The sequence below is a fragment of the Anser anser genome (genome assembly GCF_964211835.1).
Source record: "Anser anser genome assembly, chromosome: 30".
NCBI lineage: Eukaryota > Metazoa > Chordata > Aves > Anseriformes > Anatidae > Anser > Anser anser.
Genome location: NC_139751.1, coordinates 3,283,974 through 3,304,285, shown reverse-complemented (window position 1 = coordinate 3,304,285; position 20,312 = coordinate 3,283,974). Strand labels below are relative to the sequence as shown.

The 20,312-nt window shown below is 59.7% G+C and overlaps 1 protein-coding gene across 5 annotated transcripts; it reads right to left on the bottom strand.

The window, feature by feature from the left end:
• Positions 1-317: 317 nt before the first annotated feature.
• GLI1 (GLI family zinc finger 1) lies at positions 318-20,014 on the bottom strand. Of its 5 annotated transcripts, none has more exons than XM_083814366.1 (12): positions 19,437-20,014; positions 8,057-8,223; positions 7,782-7,877; positions 7,104-7,299; positions 6,682-6,844; positions 6,484-6,585; positions 6,217-6,357; positions 5,439-5,588; positions 4,797-4,961; positions 4,033-4,281; positions 3,573-3,849; positions 318-3,309 (listed from the first exon to the last, which is right to left on the bottom strand). In XM_083814366.1, the coding sequence occupies exons 2-12, from the start codon at positions 8,151-8,153 to the stop codon at positions 1,037-1,039; spliced, it is 3,909 nt and encodes a 1,302-aa protein (XP_083670492.1). In that variant the 5' UTR covers positions 8,154-8,223; positions 19,437-20,014; the 3' UTR covers positions 318-1,036. The 5 variants fall into 5 exon arrangements, with proteins under 5 accessions (XP_083670492.1, XP_083670491.1, XP_083670493.1 ...); XM_083814365.1 differs by having other exon boundaries at positions 3,573-3,852; positions 6,484-6,582; XM_083814367.1 differs by having other exon boundaries at positions 3,573-3,852; positions 7,104-7,269.
• Positions 20,015-20,312: the final 298 nt, after the last annotated feature.

Here is a 20,312-nt window from a genome sequence, read left to right as displayed (position 1 = left end):
CCATATCTTGTACCTCCGTGTGTGTGTGGGTCTTGGTGTGCTTCTGCTGATGCTTTTGCATGATGCCAACAGGTGTGCAACTTAGAGCAGCACTGCCCTTTCCTCCCCGCAGCCCTGCAGTGAGAACTGCTGTGTGGATGGCCTGTGCAGCACACGCTATGGCTGGGACCCCACTCCAAAACGCTTCTACAGGGTTTGGTACAAGTTGGTTGTGGTCCCAGCGGAGGGAAAGGGGCGCCGGAGAGAGCTGTAAAGCACCTAGCACATGGGTCAAGCTTGGAGCCTGACTGCAGGGATAAAGAGGCACACATCTCACGCTCCCCTGAGAAAGGGTTTAATGGGGACAGGGGGAACTGCTGTTTTTCAAACAAATGAAAAAAATGGGGTAATACCCACAGGGGAGACAAAGACATACACATATGCACACTATGTACAGAGTAGCACAGGCAGCACCAGGCATCCTGAGCCCACCCCCCCCACACATACACACACACGCCCCATCCTTATGATGAATTGCCTGCCCCTTCTCCCATCCTTGAGCAAGACAGGAGAAAGGGGGGGGATGAGGGGTGGGAGGGGAACTTGCCAAGCAAGAGGGGGTGGAGGGGGAGTCACAAAAAGATTGGAATATAAGGGGGCAATGGGAACATAGGGAGGGGGGCTGCCTGCAGGGATGGGGAGCATAGAACTCTTTGGTTTCAACATTATGACTGCACAGGACCACCTTGTCCACAGGGCCAGAAGATGCAGAGAAAGGTGGAACTGAAATAGAAGGACTCAGTAAAAACAGTTCCCCAACTCCAGAGGTGACTGACATGACCGGGGTTGCAGCTGTGTCTGGGACCCAGCAACATCCCTCCCCTGTGCCTTACACCCACAGACCGGACAAGGGAAAGACTGGAGGGGTGTTTCTCCCCACTTCCCCACCCTAACCCCCAGGCATAAACCTGAGGCACTGGGGGGATTCCATGCCTCTTGGGCGGGAGGGCAACCCCTCGGTTGCAGACATGCCCACCTGAAAGTTGGTACCTCCTAGTTAGGACAGGGAGTTGAGGAAATGGCTCTCCCCTGCCAGAGTGCTCAACATAGAGCTCATGTCACCCACAGCCATGTTGGCACCACCAGGTGATGGAAGCAGGAGGCCACCAGCAGGGCTTGGTGATCCAGGCAGCAGTGCAGGTGTCTCTGAATCTTCCACAATGGCAGCAAAGTCAAGGTGCGTGTTCTCCAGGTCCAGCGAGTCCAGGCTGTTGGACACCTGCTCCCCTGAATCTAGGTAGTAATATGAGCTACCCTTGAGGCTTTCTGAACTCCCACCGTAATGCCCAGGACCCCCGCAGCTTGCTGCTGTTTGATCCAGCAGCTTATGCCCACCTTTGCCCACCTGCAGGTGTGTGCCCTGGCCTGGGTAATATAGCAGGGTATTGCTGGGCCCTTCAGGTGTGGGGCGGACAGGGGGCAAGCGAAGCATTCGCCGGGAGCTGGCTTCCACTCCCTCATAGGAGTGATTTGGCTCAGCCAGATTGCCTACATAGTCGAGGCTGTTTTGGTGACCTGGTGGTTTAGGGCCACCAGGTGGGTGTGGCACCATCTCAGGGTTGAAGCACTGGGGGTTTAGGAGGTGGTGGGTCTCTGCCAGACCCTGCAGGTGATCTGGCTTGGCTTGGTAACCAGAGTATTTGGGGCTGAGGTACAGTGGTGCTTGCATGGCATGGTACTGCCCAGGTTCACTGCCCACCCCCATGCCAGCCTCCCCGCCCTTGGAGGGTAACTGTTCACCCCACATCAGAGCCTGCTGGGCCTGCACATAGCTACGGACCATCACTTCTTTGGCCTGCAAGGTGGGGGTGTGGGCTCTTCTACCCCCCGGGCTCAACATGCCCATGTAGCTGACAGGTGCCCGTTCCTCAGACCGATAACCACTGGATACTGCATTCATGGCTTGGCCAAATGACACAGGAGGCTGTGTGGGCCCAGTAGGTTTGACGTTCTGGCAGGGACCAAGTGGTGGGGCAGGTGATGAGTAACACTGCTCTGATTTGATCTGCAGTCGGTTAAGCCGGTGCCCCTCAGAAAATCCACTGTCCTGACACGAGCTCACAAGTTTGGGTTGCTGCACACAAGAACTGGGTAGTGGGTACTGAGTACTTTGATGGTGACAGTGTGCCCCAGACATGGCAGTAGCAGAGGCACTCACACTTGGCTGCCCGGAACTCATCTCCAGATTGCCTTGGTGAGGTTCCTCCCAAGGAGCTGACATGGTCCCACTGCCAGCACACATGCTCGAAAAATGCTGGTTCATCTGGCACTGAGGGAGGGAGAACTCAGACTGAAGCAATTCCTCTTCCATATCCCCGTGCCCACCTGGGTTCAGTTGCATACCCCCCATGGTCCGGTGAGCACTGCCATACAGTCCTTCACACTGGAGCTCCACACCTGTCCCCTGGCATGGGAAGCTTTCCTCCAGGTAGTTCGAATACTCATCCATTTCTAGCACGCCAGACTCTGTGCCTGGGCCAGGGCCCTCAATGCTCACACTTTCCAGGAAGACATTTTCACTGATGCTGGGTGGGCGTGGAGAGAAGACATAGCGCCGAAGGTTAGCATCAGAACCACCCAAGGGCTGCAGGACAGCTCTGCCTGCCCCTGGCACATTCACGTTACCCATGCTCTTAAAACGATGCACCTTGGGTACAGCATGAGGGTTGGCTGCTGTCCGGGCAGGGTCGCTGGCCCGCCGCACACCGTTCCCAGGCACTAGGTGAGGGTGAATGCTGCCTGCATAGCCAGGGTAGTCATTGGAACCGTGCCTTCTCAACAAACCATTCACGAGGAAGGGGGGCATTGTTGGCTTGAGGTAGTCCCCAGGTAAGCCGCTGTGGCCACCCATGCCCACCCGCTCTGTGCTGGGCAGTGGGGTTGGCGGGGGGGCACCCGTGGCTGCGGCGTATTTGGCTTTGAGACGATAGCGCTGGGCTGGTGTGAGGCTGCCCATGCCTGGCAACCCTCCACAGTGACTGGCATCGCTGGAGCGTCGCGACTCATCCGGAGAGATGGGGTCATAGCCATTTGCCAGGCATGCCCCACCAGGCATTGTCCCTGCCTCACCACCCAGACATGGTCCAGCCAGGTATGGGGACGCCACAGAAGAGCGCCGGCTGACGGTGTAGGCTGAGCTTACAGTACTGGTGGCACTGCTCCGGCGCTCGTTCAGCGGCATGCCCATCTCTGATGCTGACAGCTCTGTGATGCGGCGGTGCGAGGCAGCTGGCGGTGGCACAGAGATCCCAGGCACCTCCCCAGGCAGGCCTGAAAAGAGAAGAGGAGTTACACTGGGGCACCCAGAAGAGGAACAGGCAGCCATCTCCAGTAGTAGGATATGGCCTCTTCCATGCCTAGCGCCTGCTAGGATGGGAAGTGGATTCAAATGGTAGCAGCAAAGAAGGGTAAAGGATGGGGTAGAGCCCCAGATGTGAGGGTCCACCACCTCTCTGGCTGCAAACCAGACCTCCCTCGACACAGTGCCCGCAAGGCTGGCCCCACATCCAGGTGGGAGGGAACCACAGTCTCACCGGCTCCCGAGATGACTGGCAAATTCAGGCCCTTGGTAGCTGATGGTTTCCTCATCTGCTTCAGTTTGTCAATGCGAAGATTCTCTAGCTTGTGGAGGGCCGTGAGCCCTGAGGTGCCCATGGTCTCACCAGGCACCACATCCTCCAATGTGGACAGATCCTCGTAGCTCCCGCCTGCATTGCCCGTCATCTCCACCCCACTGTCGTTGTTGGTGGTGCTGCCGAGAGGGGAGTGGTCACTGCTGCATGATGACTGCCCACCTGGGCTGGGCTGCGGCTTCTGGGGGGAACCCACAATATTAACCAAGGAAAAAGGGGAGTCGTATATCCACTACAAACTTAATGCAGATTGGGAACCCCCACCCTGCCAGATCTGGAGATGTCTTCCCTACCATGCAAACCGACTCCTCCAACAGTCCTGTCCAGGCCTCCCTCCGTCACCACATCCCCAGCTCCTTACCGAGGCCAAGTCAGGCACCAAAAGCTTGCTGTCATCCTTCCGGGCCTCACTGGGGCCATTTGTGTCTTTCTCCTGCTTCATGTCTGGGGGGCCACTGGAAGCTGGCAGTACACGGCCTGGCACCACATCACCTCGGTGCTTCTTAGTGACATGGGCATCAGGGCCGTGCACGGTCTTCACATGTTTGCGCAGGGAACTGGGGTCTGTGTAGCGCTTGGTGCAGCCCGGGATCTTGCACACATAGGGCTTCTGCCAGGGAAGAAAGGTAGGCATGGTGGAGGTTAACTCAGTTGGACTAGATCATCTCTGTAGGTCCCTTCCAACTGAACTATTCTATTCTATTCTATTCTGTTCTGTTCTGTTCTGTTCTGTTCTGTTCTATTCTATTCTATAAACCAGTGACTCCTCCCAGTCCCTCCAGCAGACCTGAGAGCTGAAGGAAGAGAGGGTGGGAATTTGTCAAAGAAGCTGAATCTCCTTGGAGGGGGGCATGTCAGGTGCTACAGGAGAACCTTGAAGGAGGTCCTAAGGAGCTCTGAGGAAGAATGCAAGGACGGTGCTCCCCAGAAGTAGGGCAAGGGTAAAGGGACCCTGGTGGGAGTGCAAGTGAGGTAGGAGGGGAACAGGGGGTGCATGCTTTATTAGAGCAGGCAAGGAGGGAGTTGGGGCACAGAGAAAAAGACCTAGGGATGCAAGGTACAGGACTAATAGAGTAGTACAAGGGGAGCCCCAGGGGGTGCAAAGAGCCCCAGATGGCTTTGTACCTCATTGGAGTGGGTGCGGTTTTGATGTTTGGCTCGGTCAGAAGCATTGGAGAAGGCCTTGTTACAACCCTCGTGTTCACACACGTAAGGTTTCTCACCCGTGTGTGAGCGCAGATGTGTCTTGAGGTTTTCCAGGCGTGAGTAGGCTTTGTTGCAGCCCTCGAACTGTGCAGGCAAGCAGAGTAAAACATGCCACACACCTTCAACAGACCCAGTACCACATCACCCCCACGCTCCATGCCCACAGCACACCTGCCACAGACACTTATCACACCTCCCACACCTGCACTCCTGCAGGTGTATGTCCTGAGGCCACTGCACAGCCCTTTACCCTTCTGGCCTCTGTCAAGCCACCTCGCTATGCACTGGCTGCTTACCCGTGGTGTACCCCACCTGCTAAATACCCCTTTATCTCATGTGCGTCGTGCCATGCCATTGATCACAGGGGCTCTGGCCTGCCACACATAAACATATTCTATCACATGCTACCATACTCCTGACCACCCTGTCCGTCCCACCTCGTTTTCCCCACCACATATCCCCCTCAATGCCATACACCAGCTTGGGCCAGCCTGCACCCTGCCCTGAGCTTTGCCTGATGCAAGCTTAGCCCAGGCTTCGCAAAGGCCCGTTCCATCTCACCGTGCATTTGTGAGGTTTCTCGCCTGTGTGACGTCGCATGTGTACCACCAGCATGTACTGAGCCTTGAAGGGCCTCTGCTCCCGGGAACATGCTGCCCAGTGGCATACAAACTCTTTCTTCTCCCCGTGGATATGCTCGTTGTTGATGTGCTGGGGAGAGAAGGGAATCACTGGGGGCGTTGGGGAGGGCATGAAGGGTCAGGGGGATACAGATATCTTAAGAGAGTATCATAAGAGAAATGTGATATAGAGGGACTGGGGTGGCTGGTGGAGACTCAGGACACTACAGGAATACAGAATGGTCAGATGCTGTCTGGAGGAGGTAGGGGATACTGGAGATGGGGGTTTATTTTGGGAGGACCAAGACAAGACATAGGGGTCAAGATGGTGAGGAGGGGTGGTCAAGGTGATATAGGAGATTTGGACTGTCTGGAGGGAGACACAGAGAGCAAAGGAGGAAGTCTGGATGCACTAGTAGTTCAGAAGAGCTAACCCAGGGGTGAGGAAGGCCAGACTGGTTGTTTTCCCTAGGGTATGGGAGGACCATGAAAAACTTGCCCACAGGGAAGAGGAGGATGCATCTCCCTCCCTCCCTAGAAGCGACTTTCATCACTCACCCATGTGGTGAGTTCTTGAGCTGGTGGGGGCTGCGGGGTGGGGGGGTTGTCCCAGCATAGGACAGTCTGAGAAGGAGCGATGGGTTGACACAGCGGGATGTCAGCCAGTAGCCTTGGCACAGGTTCTGGGACGGGGGATGCCCAGGCAGGACCTAACTCACATGCACCAGCTGCTCCTGAGTGTCAAATTCTTTGGCACAGCCATCCCAGTAGCAATTAGTTTCATAGACGGTCTCGGACTCAGGTTTCCCATCCTCTTTCTCCAGATCTTCCCGAACGTCAAGCATTCCCAACAAGGGGTCCTGGGGGTGCAGAGCCAGGTGAGCACTCCCAGACATGACTCTCTGTGTTCCCTGTTACCGGGAGTGGCATGGAGGAAGAGCGTAGACCCCTTGCGACGTAGGGGGTTCCCAAGGCCTGGGGAGTACCTGGGTGCCTGTGGAGGCTGGGCTGGAGATGTCACCTTCGGATCTCTCCTCCGGGTGTTTGGCTGTCAGAGGGCTGCTCAGGCTCCTCTCCAACTTTAGCTGCTACCATGATGGGGGAAATTGGAAAGCAGTCAGCACTGGGATGCCCACTGGCTACCCCTTACGCAGGATGCAAGGCATCCCCTGGGGACCGCTTACCTGGCAGTGTTTGAGGGTCCCACGAGTTGGTGCGTGGTGCAGGAGCCCTGGGCGGGTCGACAGGTGTTCGTGGGAGGCACATGGTGGCAGGGGGGGGGTGTGGCTGAACAGGTGCCCTTGGCCCTTTGGCTGCCCTGGTGGACTCTGGTACCCCAGTGACGGACTGCAAAAAGCAAGATGATGAGCAGACGACACCAGCAGAGGAGAGAAATTTAGTCCTTTTGAGATGAGGATCCGAGGCGTCTGAGTTCCCAGCCACTCCTGCCCTATCCCGCCAGCCCCCCTTGCCCTCCCACTCTGGGCTAACTGTTCCCACCTTCCTTGGCCCTGGTCCCACGCACTCCCCAAACTGGGCATCAGCATTCAGGCTGCCATACTGAGAGGCTGTGTGCATGCCAACAGGGTTGAACTCTGGTGCCCACCTGATGGTGCTGATGGAGAGGTGGCCATAGGAGCTGCTGGTGGAGGCGCAACGGGAGTTGATGAACGCAACGAGGGAGTTGGGTGAGGTGCGGATTACCGTCTGCAGGTCAACACTAGAGTCTGACAGGGGTGAGATGGACAGTGTCCGCTTCTTGCCCAGCTTGCCTGCACCGCGGGTTGTTGAGAACCATGAGCCTGGGACGGCAGCAGAGAGTGGGGGGCAATCCTCTTAGCATGGGTCCTAGAAGGCTGAAGCCACCCCCCAAGGACACAAGCACAGTTCTTTGGAGACTGGAGGAGTCCCCTGAGTGTGCTGGTTGCTGGCTCTAGATTACGACAAAGCACAAAAGTATCCCCCCTTCCTCCCTAGGACATCAATGTTCCTAGGGGGTACCTGAAACCCTTGACACACACCTACTTCCTTCTACAACCGATACCACCAAGAAAAGCGCCTGATCCCCTTGGCCAACCCCTGCCCCTGTGTGAGCCATCACAAATTTTCCTGTTCACACAGGTGCCACTCTTCCAGGAAAGGTACCTGAAGCCCCAGCAGCCTCCTCCTCTATAATCACTGTCCCCAACACTGTCTGACCCTTTCAGCACACACATCTGCACTCCTGGTAAACTCCTCGTTAAACCTCTACCTGTCCCACACCCCCCCTAGATGAGAAACTTACCATCACCACCACCTGGGTGCTCGGTTCCTGGCACCAGCCCATAGCCATGGTGACCACTCATGAGGTTTGACTGGTGGCATAAGGGGAAATCAAGTCCTGGTGGGAAGGAGAAGACAGACAGGAAGACATATTAGGGTGGAGGGCACAAGGGGAAAAGGAAATCCCTGGAGTGCCCCTGAACCCAAAGACTGAAAGCGAAGGCAGGTGCCCCTCGTGCTCATGCCAGGCACTGCCCAGGCCCAGCCACTGGCCAGGATGAGGGAGCTGCAACCAACCTTGCGGCCCTGGGGCACCCGTGGCCAGTCCGTGGAGGGGGCGCAGGCAGCAGCGCTCAGCGTAGCCGTTGGTTGGGGAGTTGACAGGGTTGAACATGTCGCAATGGGGCCTGGCCAGGCTCAGGAGCACATCTGGTCCTCACCGAGGGGCCGGTGCCGGTCGGGGCCTGAGGATGACAACGGTGGGCAGATGGCCGCCTGACCACGAGCCCTGCACCTCCAAGTGCCCCGCACCCTGCACCCTAATGGGCTCCGTGTGGCAGCCAGAGCAGACTTGTGCCAGGCAGGGGATGCTGCAGAGCCGCACAGCCGTGGCAGCAGGACCACCAGCCACATCCTGCCATGGCCGTAGCCCCCCGGGGCCCATGCCCCTGTCTCCCCACAGCCCACGGCCACCTGCACCCTGCCCATGGGCTGAAGTCTCCCTGCCACGGCCCCGCACCCAGCTGCCTGCAGCGCACAGCACTCGGTGCTAGCCACCGCTATCCCACCACCTCACCAGGTCCTGACACAGACCTCTGTACCCAGCCCACGGCAAAGGGATGTCCTGGGGCCTGGGGGTGCTGCTCTTGTAATTTAAAGCCATTACCTCATCTTATCGCTACATTCCACAATAAAGGGGTCCCTCCCCAGCTTTTCTGTATCCCCCTTTAGGTACTGGAAGGCCGCTATAAGGCCTCCCCAGAGCCTTCTCTTCTCCAGGCTGAGCAACACCAATTCTCTCAGACTGTCTTGACGGAATCAGTTCACTGGCCAGTACAAGGCCACCCTTGACAGCCCGGCACAAGCAGTGACACTGCCGCAGGGTGCCCTGTGGTCACACCACATCACAAGGATCCCCAGTTACTGAATTAGCAAGGTGGCCTCATGCTTGGTGCTATATGAAGAGCATCCTGTCCGAGCAAGTGTCCCGAGGCCTGCACAGCATCCGTTGCAGAAGGGATGAAATACACGTCTGTGCACCCAGACACCTGCACAAACATCCACAGCCAAACTTGCATAGAGATGTAAAAACTGCAAGCCCTAACTGCCGAAACAGGAAACTAAGGCACAGACGGGTAAAGCCATTCTTGGCCAAAGGACCCGAGCTGGCATCCTGCTCTTCCCTGCTCATGGGTCCCTGCCATGTCTGCAGGTTACACCCAGCCCTGCCTTGCCAGCGGGTCCACACCCTGCCTGCAGGTCAAAACCCTGCCCTGTCCCACCCACGCATCCCACCCCTGCCTACAGGGCTCAGCCCAGCCCACGATCGCATCCCTGCTTGCGGGTCTCCGCCTGGTGCCCAGGTCTCATTCCCACCTGCCTCCCTGCCTGGCCCTGCCCGCAGTCAGACCTCCACCCATGACCTCGGCCTCTGCACCCTGATCCCAGCCCAAAGCTCCGTCCCTTCCCACGGTCACTGTCCTGCCCCAAGACCCCCGTGGGCTTGCGTGAAGGACAGAGGCTCTGGAAGGAAGAGGCACTCGTGGGTGGCACTGGGAACAAGGCCTCCTGCATCCTCAGCCTCCCCCTTTGAGAGACCAAGGGAATTGCCCCAAACAAGGGGCCTGGGGGAGTGGGAGCCCCTCACCCTGCTGGGAAAGTGCTGGGTTGCATTTGGAGCATGCGAGGGGTGAGGGGGGCAGCAATTCTTCCGCATGAGTTGCCCCTTTGAAAGCTTGTCTCGGGGCTTTGTGAGAGTGTCAGCCAGGAAGAATGGAGGGGGGGGGGGGCAGCAGGGCAGGCATAGGGGGTGGGAGTACCCAGGAAGGTGGTGGTGCTGGGGGCAGGAAAAGGAAAGAGAGATGAGTAGGAAAGGAACGAGAGGGGGAAGGAGGGAGGGCCTCTTACCTGCCTTCTGGACCCAGCCCTTGCAGCAAAGACTGAGGGAGTAGTTCTAGGGGACACCCCCCATGCTGCTCCTACCCCGGCCACAGCATTTAACAAAGCGAGGGCTCACAGGTCCCTCATTAAAATTTGACTCCCAGATGCCTCCAGCACTTTGTGCGTGCACACAGACAGTCACATGTGCACAGACACATACACAGGTGCACAAACACACATTTGCATGTATCTGTAGGGCTCACGTGCAGGTATGCACACACATACATCCACATATATACACAGATACACGTAGCCATGAGCACGTGAGAGCACTTACACATTCATTCTCATACGTGCAGATACACAAGCATGTGCAGACCTAATATGTATGCTTACACACATGATACCTGCACACATGAGTGTGTTCACACATAACTGCAAATACGTATGCATATAAGTACATACACACACGTACACGTGCAGAGCTGTGCCACCTTTGTCTCTGGACGTCTGCCTGCATGGAAGAACACTTGGGTCTCACATGGGATACAACTCTCCTGGATCCCTCCTGGCATCTCTGGGGGCTCCTGCAGCTGGGGAGACGAGCTGAAGCGCTGGGGACCACTTTGCCTCCTTCTGGTACAATTTAGAGCACTGGGGGCTCAAGAGACCTCCTCAAGCCAGCCCCTGTGTGGAGCTGGGAACTGATGGGGGTCTGGTGTTGAGCCAAGCCAATATTCCCTGCCTTCACCTCCCAAGAACCATCACTCGGGCTACCCCAGGTTGCCCCAGATCCAGAGTCTTACCCCACCAGCTCCATGCTCTGTATGAGAGCAGGCAGGTTGCCACTGTATAGCACAGTAACTATATGCAGTCACTCCAGCCCAACGGGGAGGAGGGCTATGGCTGTCCAGGTGGGCACAGCCATCTGCTGCAGCAGCAATGGAATGGTGGGCTCTGCCCTGGGCCGTGAGCCTACAGCCCCCTCCCCACTCACCTGGGCTGGGGATGCAGCCTGACCTAACCTACAGTGCTCCTCCCTTCCTGAGCCCCAGCAGGATGGGGCACTATCTGTGGAGCATCTACCGCTTCCAGGAGAGCAGTTAATTCACCCACAGCCTCTGTGATATCCCATCTACCTTGTGCACCGTCAGCCTTGTCCAGCCTGCTGTACCCTGCTGCGCCAGCCCCTGCCAGGCCCAGCACCAGCTAGAGCCCTGCACCCGCGTGCACACACACGCACACACATCATGTGTACGCACGTGTGCAGAGCGACAGCCACACAAACTCCATGCGCACAGCACCCGAGCAATACACAGTGCACACACATACTTATGCACACACAGGCCCAGAGAACACGTGTCCAACGGACCACACACGGCGCTGCATGTGCACGCATACGGCACACACAGACAACATACGTGTGTGCACAGGTTTGCATAAGCATGCACAGAGCAAGTGGGCGCACAGAGCACATGCATACAAAGCATAGCACCACACGTGGGGAACATGCAGGCACGCAGCACGAGCCACATTGCTCCCACCCCATAGCTACCAGGCCACGTGCACCATCCTCTCTGCTCCCCTGCAGCACCCACCATGCAGAATTAGGAGTGGCTCAGTGGCGTTCTGGTCCCCATCACCCCCATTCCCGAAGTACAGAAGGAGGCTCATGGTCCTGCCATGACAAGACACCCTCTCCTTCCTGGGCCTGGACAGCAGGGAGGGCTTTGGAGAGCAGACCCAGCCTGGCAAGGGCCAGGGTCTCCCCACTGGGGGCAACTTGAGGCAGGCGGATGCCAGGCGGACACAATGGCAGTGGCACGGCTCTCTCCAATCCCCCACGTTCGCCCTGCTGATCACCAGCACGGGGCACGGGGAGGTACGCAAGGGAGAAAGTGCTCGGGGCCCGTGGGTCCCAGCTGCAGGATGCTCCCCACAGCCCGTCTGCAGGGGCTCCCTGCGTCCTGGCGGCCTCCAAGCTGGGGAAGCTGGAGGGGGCCGGGGGCGCGGGGAGCCAATAGGCGCCGGTCTGCGGCTCCCCCACCACCGCGCTTGCCTCCCCCGCCTGCCGCACACCGCCACGGCCCACCCAAGTTGCAGCCTATGGGCATAAATTTGAGAGCCAGGCGCAGCCGGGATTGAGGGGAATCTTCCTTCGGTCTCCTCCTGCCAAGAAACTCAAACTGAAACACATTCCTCCTCCTCTCTGCCAAGAAAACAAGGAGCGCAGCCAGCAGCAGGAGCAGTTGAAGCAGGGCTGGCTCCAGATGCAGAAACGCCGCGCAGGAGGGGGTCGGACTGGCCACCACCACCCACCCCCCCTCTTTATTTCCTGCAAACACGTCTGATATCTGTCATCTGGCTCCAGTTTGCTGAGGACACTGGGGAATGGGGGTGGGAAGGAGACAGAGAAGGGGGAATAAGGCAGAGAGGGAGGGGAGACGTGGTGAGCTTGCACCGCAGGATGACAGTCGGGATGCCTGCACTGATGGGTGGCGGAGCAGACACAGACCCGGGGGAAGGAGGGAGAGACACAGGCAGGGCAATCACACACCCTTAGGAAACCCGGCGGCAAGAGGAGGGGAGGAAGAGGAGGAGGAGGAGGAGGGTTGTGTCCCACCGTAGCCCCACGGCAGGGCAGACCCCCCTAGCTCTCACCTCGCAGGGGGCCAAGGCGCAGAAGGCGCCCAGCCCGCACCACTCGCCGCGGCCGGGGGGGCTCCCACCCAACCCGGCACACGAGGGTGGTGGGCGTCCCTCTGCGCCTCAGCACCGACCCCAGCACCTCCTGTCCCAGGCCCAGCCCTGGCAGGGTTAACAGCCCCGGAGTCCCACTGTGGAGGAATGTGATGTCAGGGCTGGATTAGCCCATGCAGCCGAGATCCCAGCCGATAGACCAGCAGCGCAGCGCTGAGCTGTGTGTGGCACAATCCATCAACCCGCCCAGCACAGCCCCCAGCGTGGGGGGCCTGGGGGAGGGCTCTGTGTGTGTATGCGTGGGGGCATCTGTGCTCCTGTAAGTGTGTCTGCCTGTATGAACGCACAGGTTTGGCCATCTGCGTTTGCACATGTAGGGAGGGATTTTTGTTTCTGTGTACGGTTGAGGGAGGTGCTTGTGTGCAAGCACTCATACATGTATGTGTTTGCACGCACACTTGCACGCATGCTTGTGCATGTCTGTCCGTGCGTGCGTGCGTGTTGGGAGCCACAACGGCAGCTGAGGGGGAGCCGCCACGTGTTTGCAGGCCCGGTCACCCCAAACTTTCACTGGGTGAGAGAACAAGGGAGGGCCAGAGCAGAGAGAGGCAGACAGAGGGCTCCAGCAGAGCAGCGGGGCCTCAGGCACGGAGATGCCCCAGATCACCGCTGCACGGCCCAGGAGAGGGGCTAGGCATCCCACCCCCCCGAGGTTGGCTCCAGCCCTGGGACAGGGTGGGCACAGAGCCCTTGCCGGCACCCTGCAGCCCTCCTCTCCGCTGTCTTGTGACCTCGAGGTCAGCCACATGCCCAATTGGTTTAACCCTAGAGGGTTTTATGAAAAACATTGATCTGGCCTAAGATCTGCCCTCCCACGCTGGGGCAGCAGTTCAGATGGAGCCACCACCGGAGCAGTTCTGCAGACACAGAAGGGGAACGCGGCAGAGGGCCAGGCTGAGCTGCAGCACACACAAGCCAGCAGCAAGGCTGGGAGAGAGAGGGCTGCCGGGGAGCCAACACTCCCTCGTGCCAGCGACAGTCCAGGACCAAGGGGACACGTCCCAGATGCCTCCCAGGGCAGCATCTGGCAGGGTTAACGCGCTCCTCCCCAGCTACTGCGTCTCCTCCATGCCACACAGCCTTCCCACGTGCCACTGTGCTGCTGGAAATGGGTGAATGCCATCGACAGTGGGGCAAATGGGGTGAAATTCCCGTCTGGAAGAAGCCCCTTTTCCCTGCTCTGGGACTGAACCAGGGCCAGGCTTGTCTGCACTGGGGGAGCTGCATCCCCTGGCCCCACATGCTTTCTCATCTCTGTCTCCAGCAAAACCGACGTGCAGACCTCCCGCTCAGCTGCCTTGCTCTGCATCCGACCCCGCTGTTAGGCCAGGCCTTTAGGGCGAGCCCAGACACCCCTGCAAGGGGCAGCTAATCTGCCCAGGACCGCAGCTGCCACAAAGCACATTGCTTCAGGTTCAGGGGGTCTGAAAGGGGACGATGCAGGGTCGCGATCCCATGCTGGTGTGGGCTGCCAAGCTCATTCCAAGGTGGTCCTTCGCCTGGAGAAGATAAGGCAGAGAAGGAACCAGCTCTGGGGAAAGGCTACGCATGTGTGGAGGGAAAGGGGCAGAGGCATCTGTGCCAGGACAGACGTGGGACATCCTCTGCTCATTTCTCCCTCTTTCCCTCTCTAGCCTTCAGAAAATGTAACACATCCCCACTCCCCATCCCATGCCAAAATTCTTCTCTGCCCTTTGCACCACTTTCAGAAAGGGCCAGAGGTCCCTCCCCAGCCCACCCATCCCTCCAGCAGCACAGCCTTATGCAAGCCACAGTACACCACCACCCGTACGTCATTTCTCAGGGATGGAGGGGGTGCCGGGGGGGGGGGGGTGCAAAAACTCCAGCCCCTCACTCCTACATGCATCCACACCCATTCCTGATCATGCTCCGACGTGCCTCCAGACACGTTAACACATGCTAACACACGTGTGCTCTGGGAGGAGAGGCCAGCTGGGGTGCAGCCCTGGCTGCCCAGTCTCCGCTGTACCCCAGGGCACAGGCAGGCAGCAGAGGAAGGCTGCAGGTGGGAGCTCACAGCTCCGCATTCCCCTGTAACACAGGGGCTACCGGCCCTCAACCACAAGCCGAGCAAGTCAGGAAGCCACAGCAAGCTGGGCAGGAGCGGTGACGCTTGATAGGTGGTCCTGGGGCAGGCAGGCAATTGTCATGGGCTCGTATGTTGTTTGCTTTGGCCCCCAGCGCGTACTGCCCCTGCAAATTGCTCCCATAAAGCCACTTCCCTGGCCCCTGCCTTCACTGGGCTGGGGTCTGGGTGGGGCCAAGGTTTTGGGGTGAGGGTAAGGAGGGTGCAGACATGGCAGCAGCTGCTATAAGGAATTTTTATACTTCCCCCTTCCCTTCCCAGTGCTGGAGGGAAACAGCAAAATTGAACATGTGGGACCCATAAAAGCCCAGCTCTGAGTCATAGCTGTAAGAGACCCTGCCAGGCACAACTCCTTCCCATAGCATCAGGGAATCACCCCACAGCCCACAGCGCTCATGCGTTACACTAAGGGACACCCCCAGAATAGGGGCAGCAGCACAGGAAACCTTGCCTTCCCCAGGGAGGGAAGGTAGGACAGGGCCGGCACTCAGACACGCTGCCATCCGTCCTCCTGCTGCAGCCAGTGAAGTTCACACCGAGCCTGTTCCCACCCCAACAGTTCCATTCTGCAGGATTCCTCAGAATGGGGCAGGAGGATGTCCAGGACATCTTCAGCAGTCATTAAAGCATTAAATACACAACAGCAGTGCCCTTTAAGCTGTAGAACTGCTTGCTGAGCAGTGGAGTAAGGTAAGCACAGCACTTGGGCATTTAAGAAGTTACTCCTTTGGAGCAGGAGACCCCTGCTGGGGGGGGGGGGGGGGGCCTCCTGCCATACCCAAAAGCTGGGGCATGTTTCTCTCCCAGCGTATCTGCCACTGTTGGAGGTGAGTGGCGCAGACCCCTGCTCTTCCCGTTCCTCGAGCAGAGCCCCGCTCTGCCCATGGCAACCCCACAGATCAGAGCCTCGCTCTCTGCCATCAGCCAGGGCTTTGCTCCCCCCAAGATCAGGGGCAGGAATTCGAGAAGGGGTGGGAAATGGATGTGTGCTTGCACTACATCTGGAAGCACACACACACACACACACACACACACGAGTCTCAGACCCGGATGCAGCAAAGCTGAAACCTGACTCTGTGTTTTTGCTGCTTGTTCCCAATCTGTGGCAGCTATTTTATCAGCTGTTCGCCTTGTTATTCTGCAGCTTCTGAAGGGTTTTGATGTGCCATAAGGATGGGGAACAGGGGGGTACAGTTGCTGTGGTCCTGTAAGGATTTCTGTAGGATGGGGTTTTTCTCAGTCCTTACCAAGAACCCACCCAGTGGACCCTTGGTATTTATCACATCACTGGAATTGATAAACACCAGAAGATATCAAGAGAAACTGAGGCATGCAGACAAAGAGACTCCAGCCCCAGGGATACAAGAGACTGACCAGGTAGATAAATGTGCACACACGTACAGGTATATACAAACAGGCCCCTCGATACATGCATCCGTGGGTGTGCGTGCAGACACACAGACTCGTACATACCCCAGGGAATGCTCTGGGTGCAGGAACTCTCATTCTGACCAACTACTGGGCATTAGAGGATTCCCTCTTCCAGTACGTCAGTAGAGATAGACAAGGACAGGCCCGCTGTAGAAGGCAGGCAAGAAATCAACACAAATACCCTTTAGTGAAAGCCACATCACGTGTGGGAATGTGTGTATAGGTGCACATACGTCTGCATGTATATGTGTGTGTACATACGAGGCTGCTTACATGTACGGGTGTATGGATGTGCAAGGCTGTACACACTTGTACAGCGCACTGAAGTGGTGGGGAGAATCGCACCGGCCAGGGAAAACGAGCTGGCCCTGCGGCTGGCGTTCCGAGATGCAGTGTGTCCCTGACAGCATCCCTCTTCTGCACGGGAAGGGCCCTCGTGGCTCCCGCCCAGCCGCCCACCCACTCTCCGCACGCTCCAGAAGTGAACTGCAAATCCCCTCCAAGCCCAAGCTCAGCACCCACCTCCCAGGCTGCACCGACGCGACAACACATGGCACAAGGTGTCCACGCTGACGCACACCCCCAGATGGAAACTTCCCTGCTCCGGGGAGATCTCAGCCAGCCCCAGCACCGCCAAGCACAGCTCACTGCCCCCCCTCCAACTACACCAGCCGCGGGGGTCTGGTGGCCTTCAGCTCCGAACCGGCTCCCGATTTTCTGCTCACCTTTTTGACGGAAAAGACCCTGGTATGGGGAGGGGAGACACAACCCCCCCTGCAGAGCAACCAGGGAGACGGTGACAAGCACATGCCCTGGGGGCCTCCGGAGCCCACTCATGAGCATTGCTGGGAGCTCAAGCACACGGCGGGAGCTGGGCTGGCACACGCACGAGGGTGTGTGTGCACGGGGTCCTGCAAGGGATGTGCCACCCTCTTCAGAGGTGCTAGGATCCTCGGCAGCTCCAGAGCTGCTGGGTCCTGCCAGGCACAGGGAGTTCTGGTGTGGATCCTTCCCAGGGTCTGAACCTCCAGCTGCCCCCCTTGCCCTGACGACTGACATCGATGCTACTTGCACTGGAAAAGGCTCAAGGGAGGGCAGGGGCCAACCCAGCTAGCGCAACGCAGGGACAAACGCATCAATAAACCAGCTTCAGACACCCGCAACAGCACAGAAAGGACAGTAGGTGCCTTTGCCATCATCCCCTGTCCACCACAGAAGCAGCCCCTGCCTCGGCTGGAGACAGCAGACTGAGCCGCACAGTGAAAAGTTTTCCCAGGTCTGAGTTTCCGAAGGAGAAACTTCATCCGTCTGCTCCCTCCTCCCTTCTCCCCAGTCTGCCCCTGCACCAAAACCCAGTGCTCTCCTCCCTCAGGAAGCTGCATCCATCAGCTCAGGTTTGGGCACACATCCTACAGAGCCGGGCGGGGGAAAACTCTGGTGTCTGGGCGTCCAGCTGCTCCGGCGGGGCCCCCGCAGCTGGGCACAGGATCCTGGCTGTGGCTGGAATAGCTTCTAGTTTTCCAGACTCCAAACATGGCATTGCAAATGCCCCAGACATCCAGCCCCACTCAGACCGAGCCGCCTGCCTCTCCGTCCTCGTAGGAGAGATGCAACCAACCCTCAGGCTGTCGCTGTCACGCTGAGTCCCCCCCATTCTGGTTAGGGACCATCTGGACCTCATCTGTGTGTGCAGGGCCTGACCCAGGGCACCACAACACAGTTCTCTGGAGAAACATTTCCTCTGCCTTCAGCATCCCTGAACCCCTGGCTCACCGAGGGCTTGGAGAAACGTGGGCAGCCTTGCAGGGAGCTCTGCTTAAACCCCAGAAAGGTGGCCCTATGCCCAAACACGTTCAGCCAGCTCACGCTCAGCTGCAGGCTGGGCTGATCAAGTCTCACGACGTCCTGCTCAGGTGCCTCTCACGCAGACGAGGAGGCTGGTTCCCTCCCGCTCCTCTGCGCCATGCCCAGCCCTGGGCAGCCTCCTCCGCCAGCCCCGCACTCCTGATCCCGGCCAGAGGTTGACGCAGAGACAACGCCTGAACCCAGCGGTCCCGGAGCCTTTAGCACGGGGGCGAAAGGGCTGGCAACCAGTGAGGCCTGGAGCCACCCGCCGGAGAGCTCAGGCCTGTCCTTAGCTGCGGGGGGACCTGGGGCTGAGGTCGCCCACCCAACACACCTGCCCCGAGCCCCATCTCTCTGAGTACTGAAGCCACCAGCGGTCCTTGCGCGGGAGGACTGACGGACGTTCGGCACGTGCACAGACAAGGACCCCGGGTGTTCCACAAGTGATGTGAAAAAGCAGCTCTGCCCTCCCCGCAGAACCAGAGGGGTTTCCCCGGGCACATGACACTTCCTTGGCCACTTCTGTGGGCCGCACAGGGAGGGCAGAAGTGATGCTCCAGGGTCTGCGGGGCAAGGGCTCAGAAGCCCAAGTGCGCCGGGGCCTGGGTGTTCTGCTGCGGGTTCTGGGAGGCTCCAGAGGGTGTCCCCAGGCCTCACCCCGGCGAGATGCTGCCCACACAGCCCGGCAGGCTGCCAGGGGAGCCCCTGCGCCCCCTTGGCTCAGCACCAGACACTTCTCCCCTTGGAGCCTTGCCCAGGGCGCCCAGAACTCTCCGAGCTGTGTGGGCCAGGCCAGCCAACTCCTTCCTTGCCCTGCCGGGGCTGCAGAGGCCCAAAAGGCGGCTGGCGGAGCCCCCCACGTACACCACCACACCCGGGGCAAGAAGGCTCCGGCTGGCCGGGAGCTCTCCGCAGCGATGCGGGTGGCCCTGCTCGTGGTTCCTGCGCGTCCTGGAACCTTCCCGCAGCTGCTGCGTCACTCGGGCTGGGGCAGAAACTTCCACCCGGCCGCTGCTCTCAGCCCAACGCCCTCGACCGGGCAGCAGCAGAGCACCCACGGACGGGGCCGCGGGAACCCTGCATCCCCTGCTCGGGCCGCCCAGAGCTCGGGTGGCCAGGCAAAGCGGGCCCTCCCAGCCGGTGCACGAAGCCCGGTGGGGCCGCGAGGGCGCGGGAGTGGGTGCGAGCTCCCCTGGACGTGTTGGGGAGCACGGCGAGCCCGGGGAGCTCCGCTGGCCGCACGGCACCGCCCGGCCCGGCTCGGCCCCGGCCGCTCCCCAGCACGGTGCGACCCCCCCCCGGCTCGCCCCCGGTGCCCCGTGCGGGGAGCCCGGCGGGGGTCCCCCGGGGGACCCGGCGCCGTCCGGCCCCGCGGCACCTCCAGCAAACCGAGCCCGCGGCCCCAGCACCCCCGACGGCCCCGGCGGCTCCTACCTCCGAGCGGCCCCCGCCGGTCCACGCTCCCCCTTCTCCCGGCTGCGGCTCGGGGCCGGCGAGCAGCGGCACATCCAGGGGGGTCCCGGGCTCGGGACGGGACGGGGCGGCCCCTACCCCCCTCCTTCCCCAGCACTTCCCCGGCCGCGCTCCCGCTCCTCCCCGGGCGGCCGGAGCGAGTTGCCGGAGCCCCGCGGGGGGGCGGCGCGTCCCGGTAAAAGTCGCGGGGCGCCGGGGAGCCGCTCCGCCAAGTCGGGCGGCGGCGGCGGCGCCGAGCCCGCTCGGGACGGAGACCCCGGCCGGGAGCAACGCCGGTCCCAGCCGCTCCGAAAACCCGGGCTGGATCGTGCACACGCGCGCACGCGGGGCACGCGCGCCCGCCGCGGGGCTTGCACACGCGCGGGGCCCCGGCGCGCCCCGCAGGAGCACGGCCCCGCAGGGCGGCCCTGCGCGCCCCCCGTGAAGCCGGTACCTGCGTGCACACGAGTCCGTGCGCACACGAGTCCGTGCACACACGAATCTGTGCACAAACAAGCCCGTGCTCACACAAATCCATGCACACACACGTCTGCGCACACACAAGTTTGTACGCACACAAGTTTGTACGCACACGAGTCTGCGCACACCAGTCGGTGCACACACACACGCGTACCAATGCAAACACACAGTTGCAGGCGTGTACATGTGGCGGTGTGCACGTGCGGCAATGCACACGAGTCCGTGCACACACAAGTTCATGCACACACACATGCACCAATGCAAACGCGTGGTCGCAGGTGTGCATGTGCGGCTGAGCACACGCATGGCTCACACACATCAGGCGTGTGCACCCACATGCCTTCACGTGTGCCTCAGGTTGTGCCAGGGGAGGCCTAG

Excerpts from the sequence above, each read along its gene's own strand:
- GLI1 (XM_083814363.1), bottom strand. The coding sequence starts at position 8,153 with ATGTTCAACCCTGTCAACTCCCCAACCAACGGCTACGCTGAGCGCTGC. Across the intron at positions 4,962-5,438 it reads AGAAACCTCACAAATGCACG|TTCGAGGGCTGCAACAAAGC; the intron begins GTGAGATGGAAC and ends TTGCCTGCACAG. Across the intron at positions 3,853-4,032 it reads TGGTGCCTGACTTGGCCTCG|AAGCCGCAGCCCAGCCCAGG; the intron begins GTAAGGAGCTGG and ends GGTTCCCCCCAG.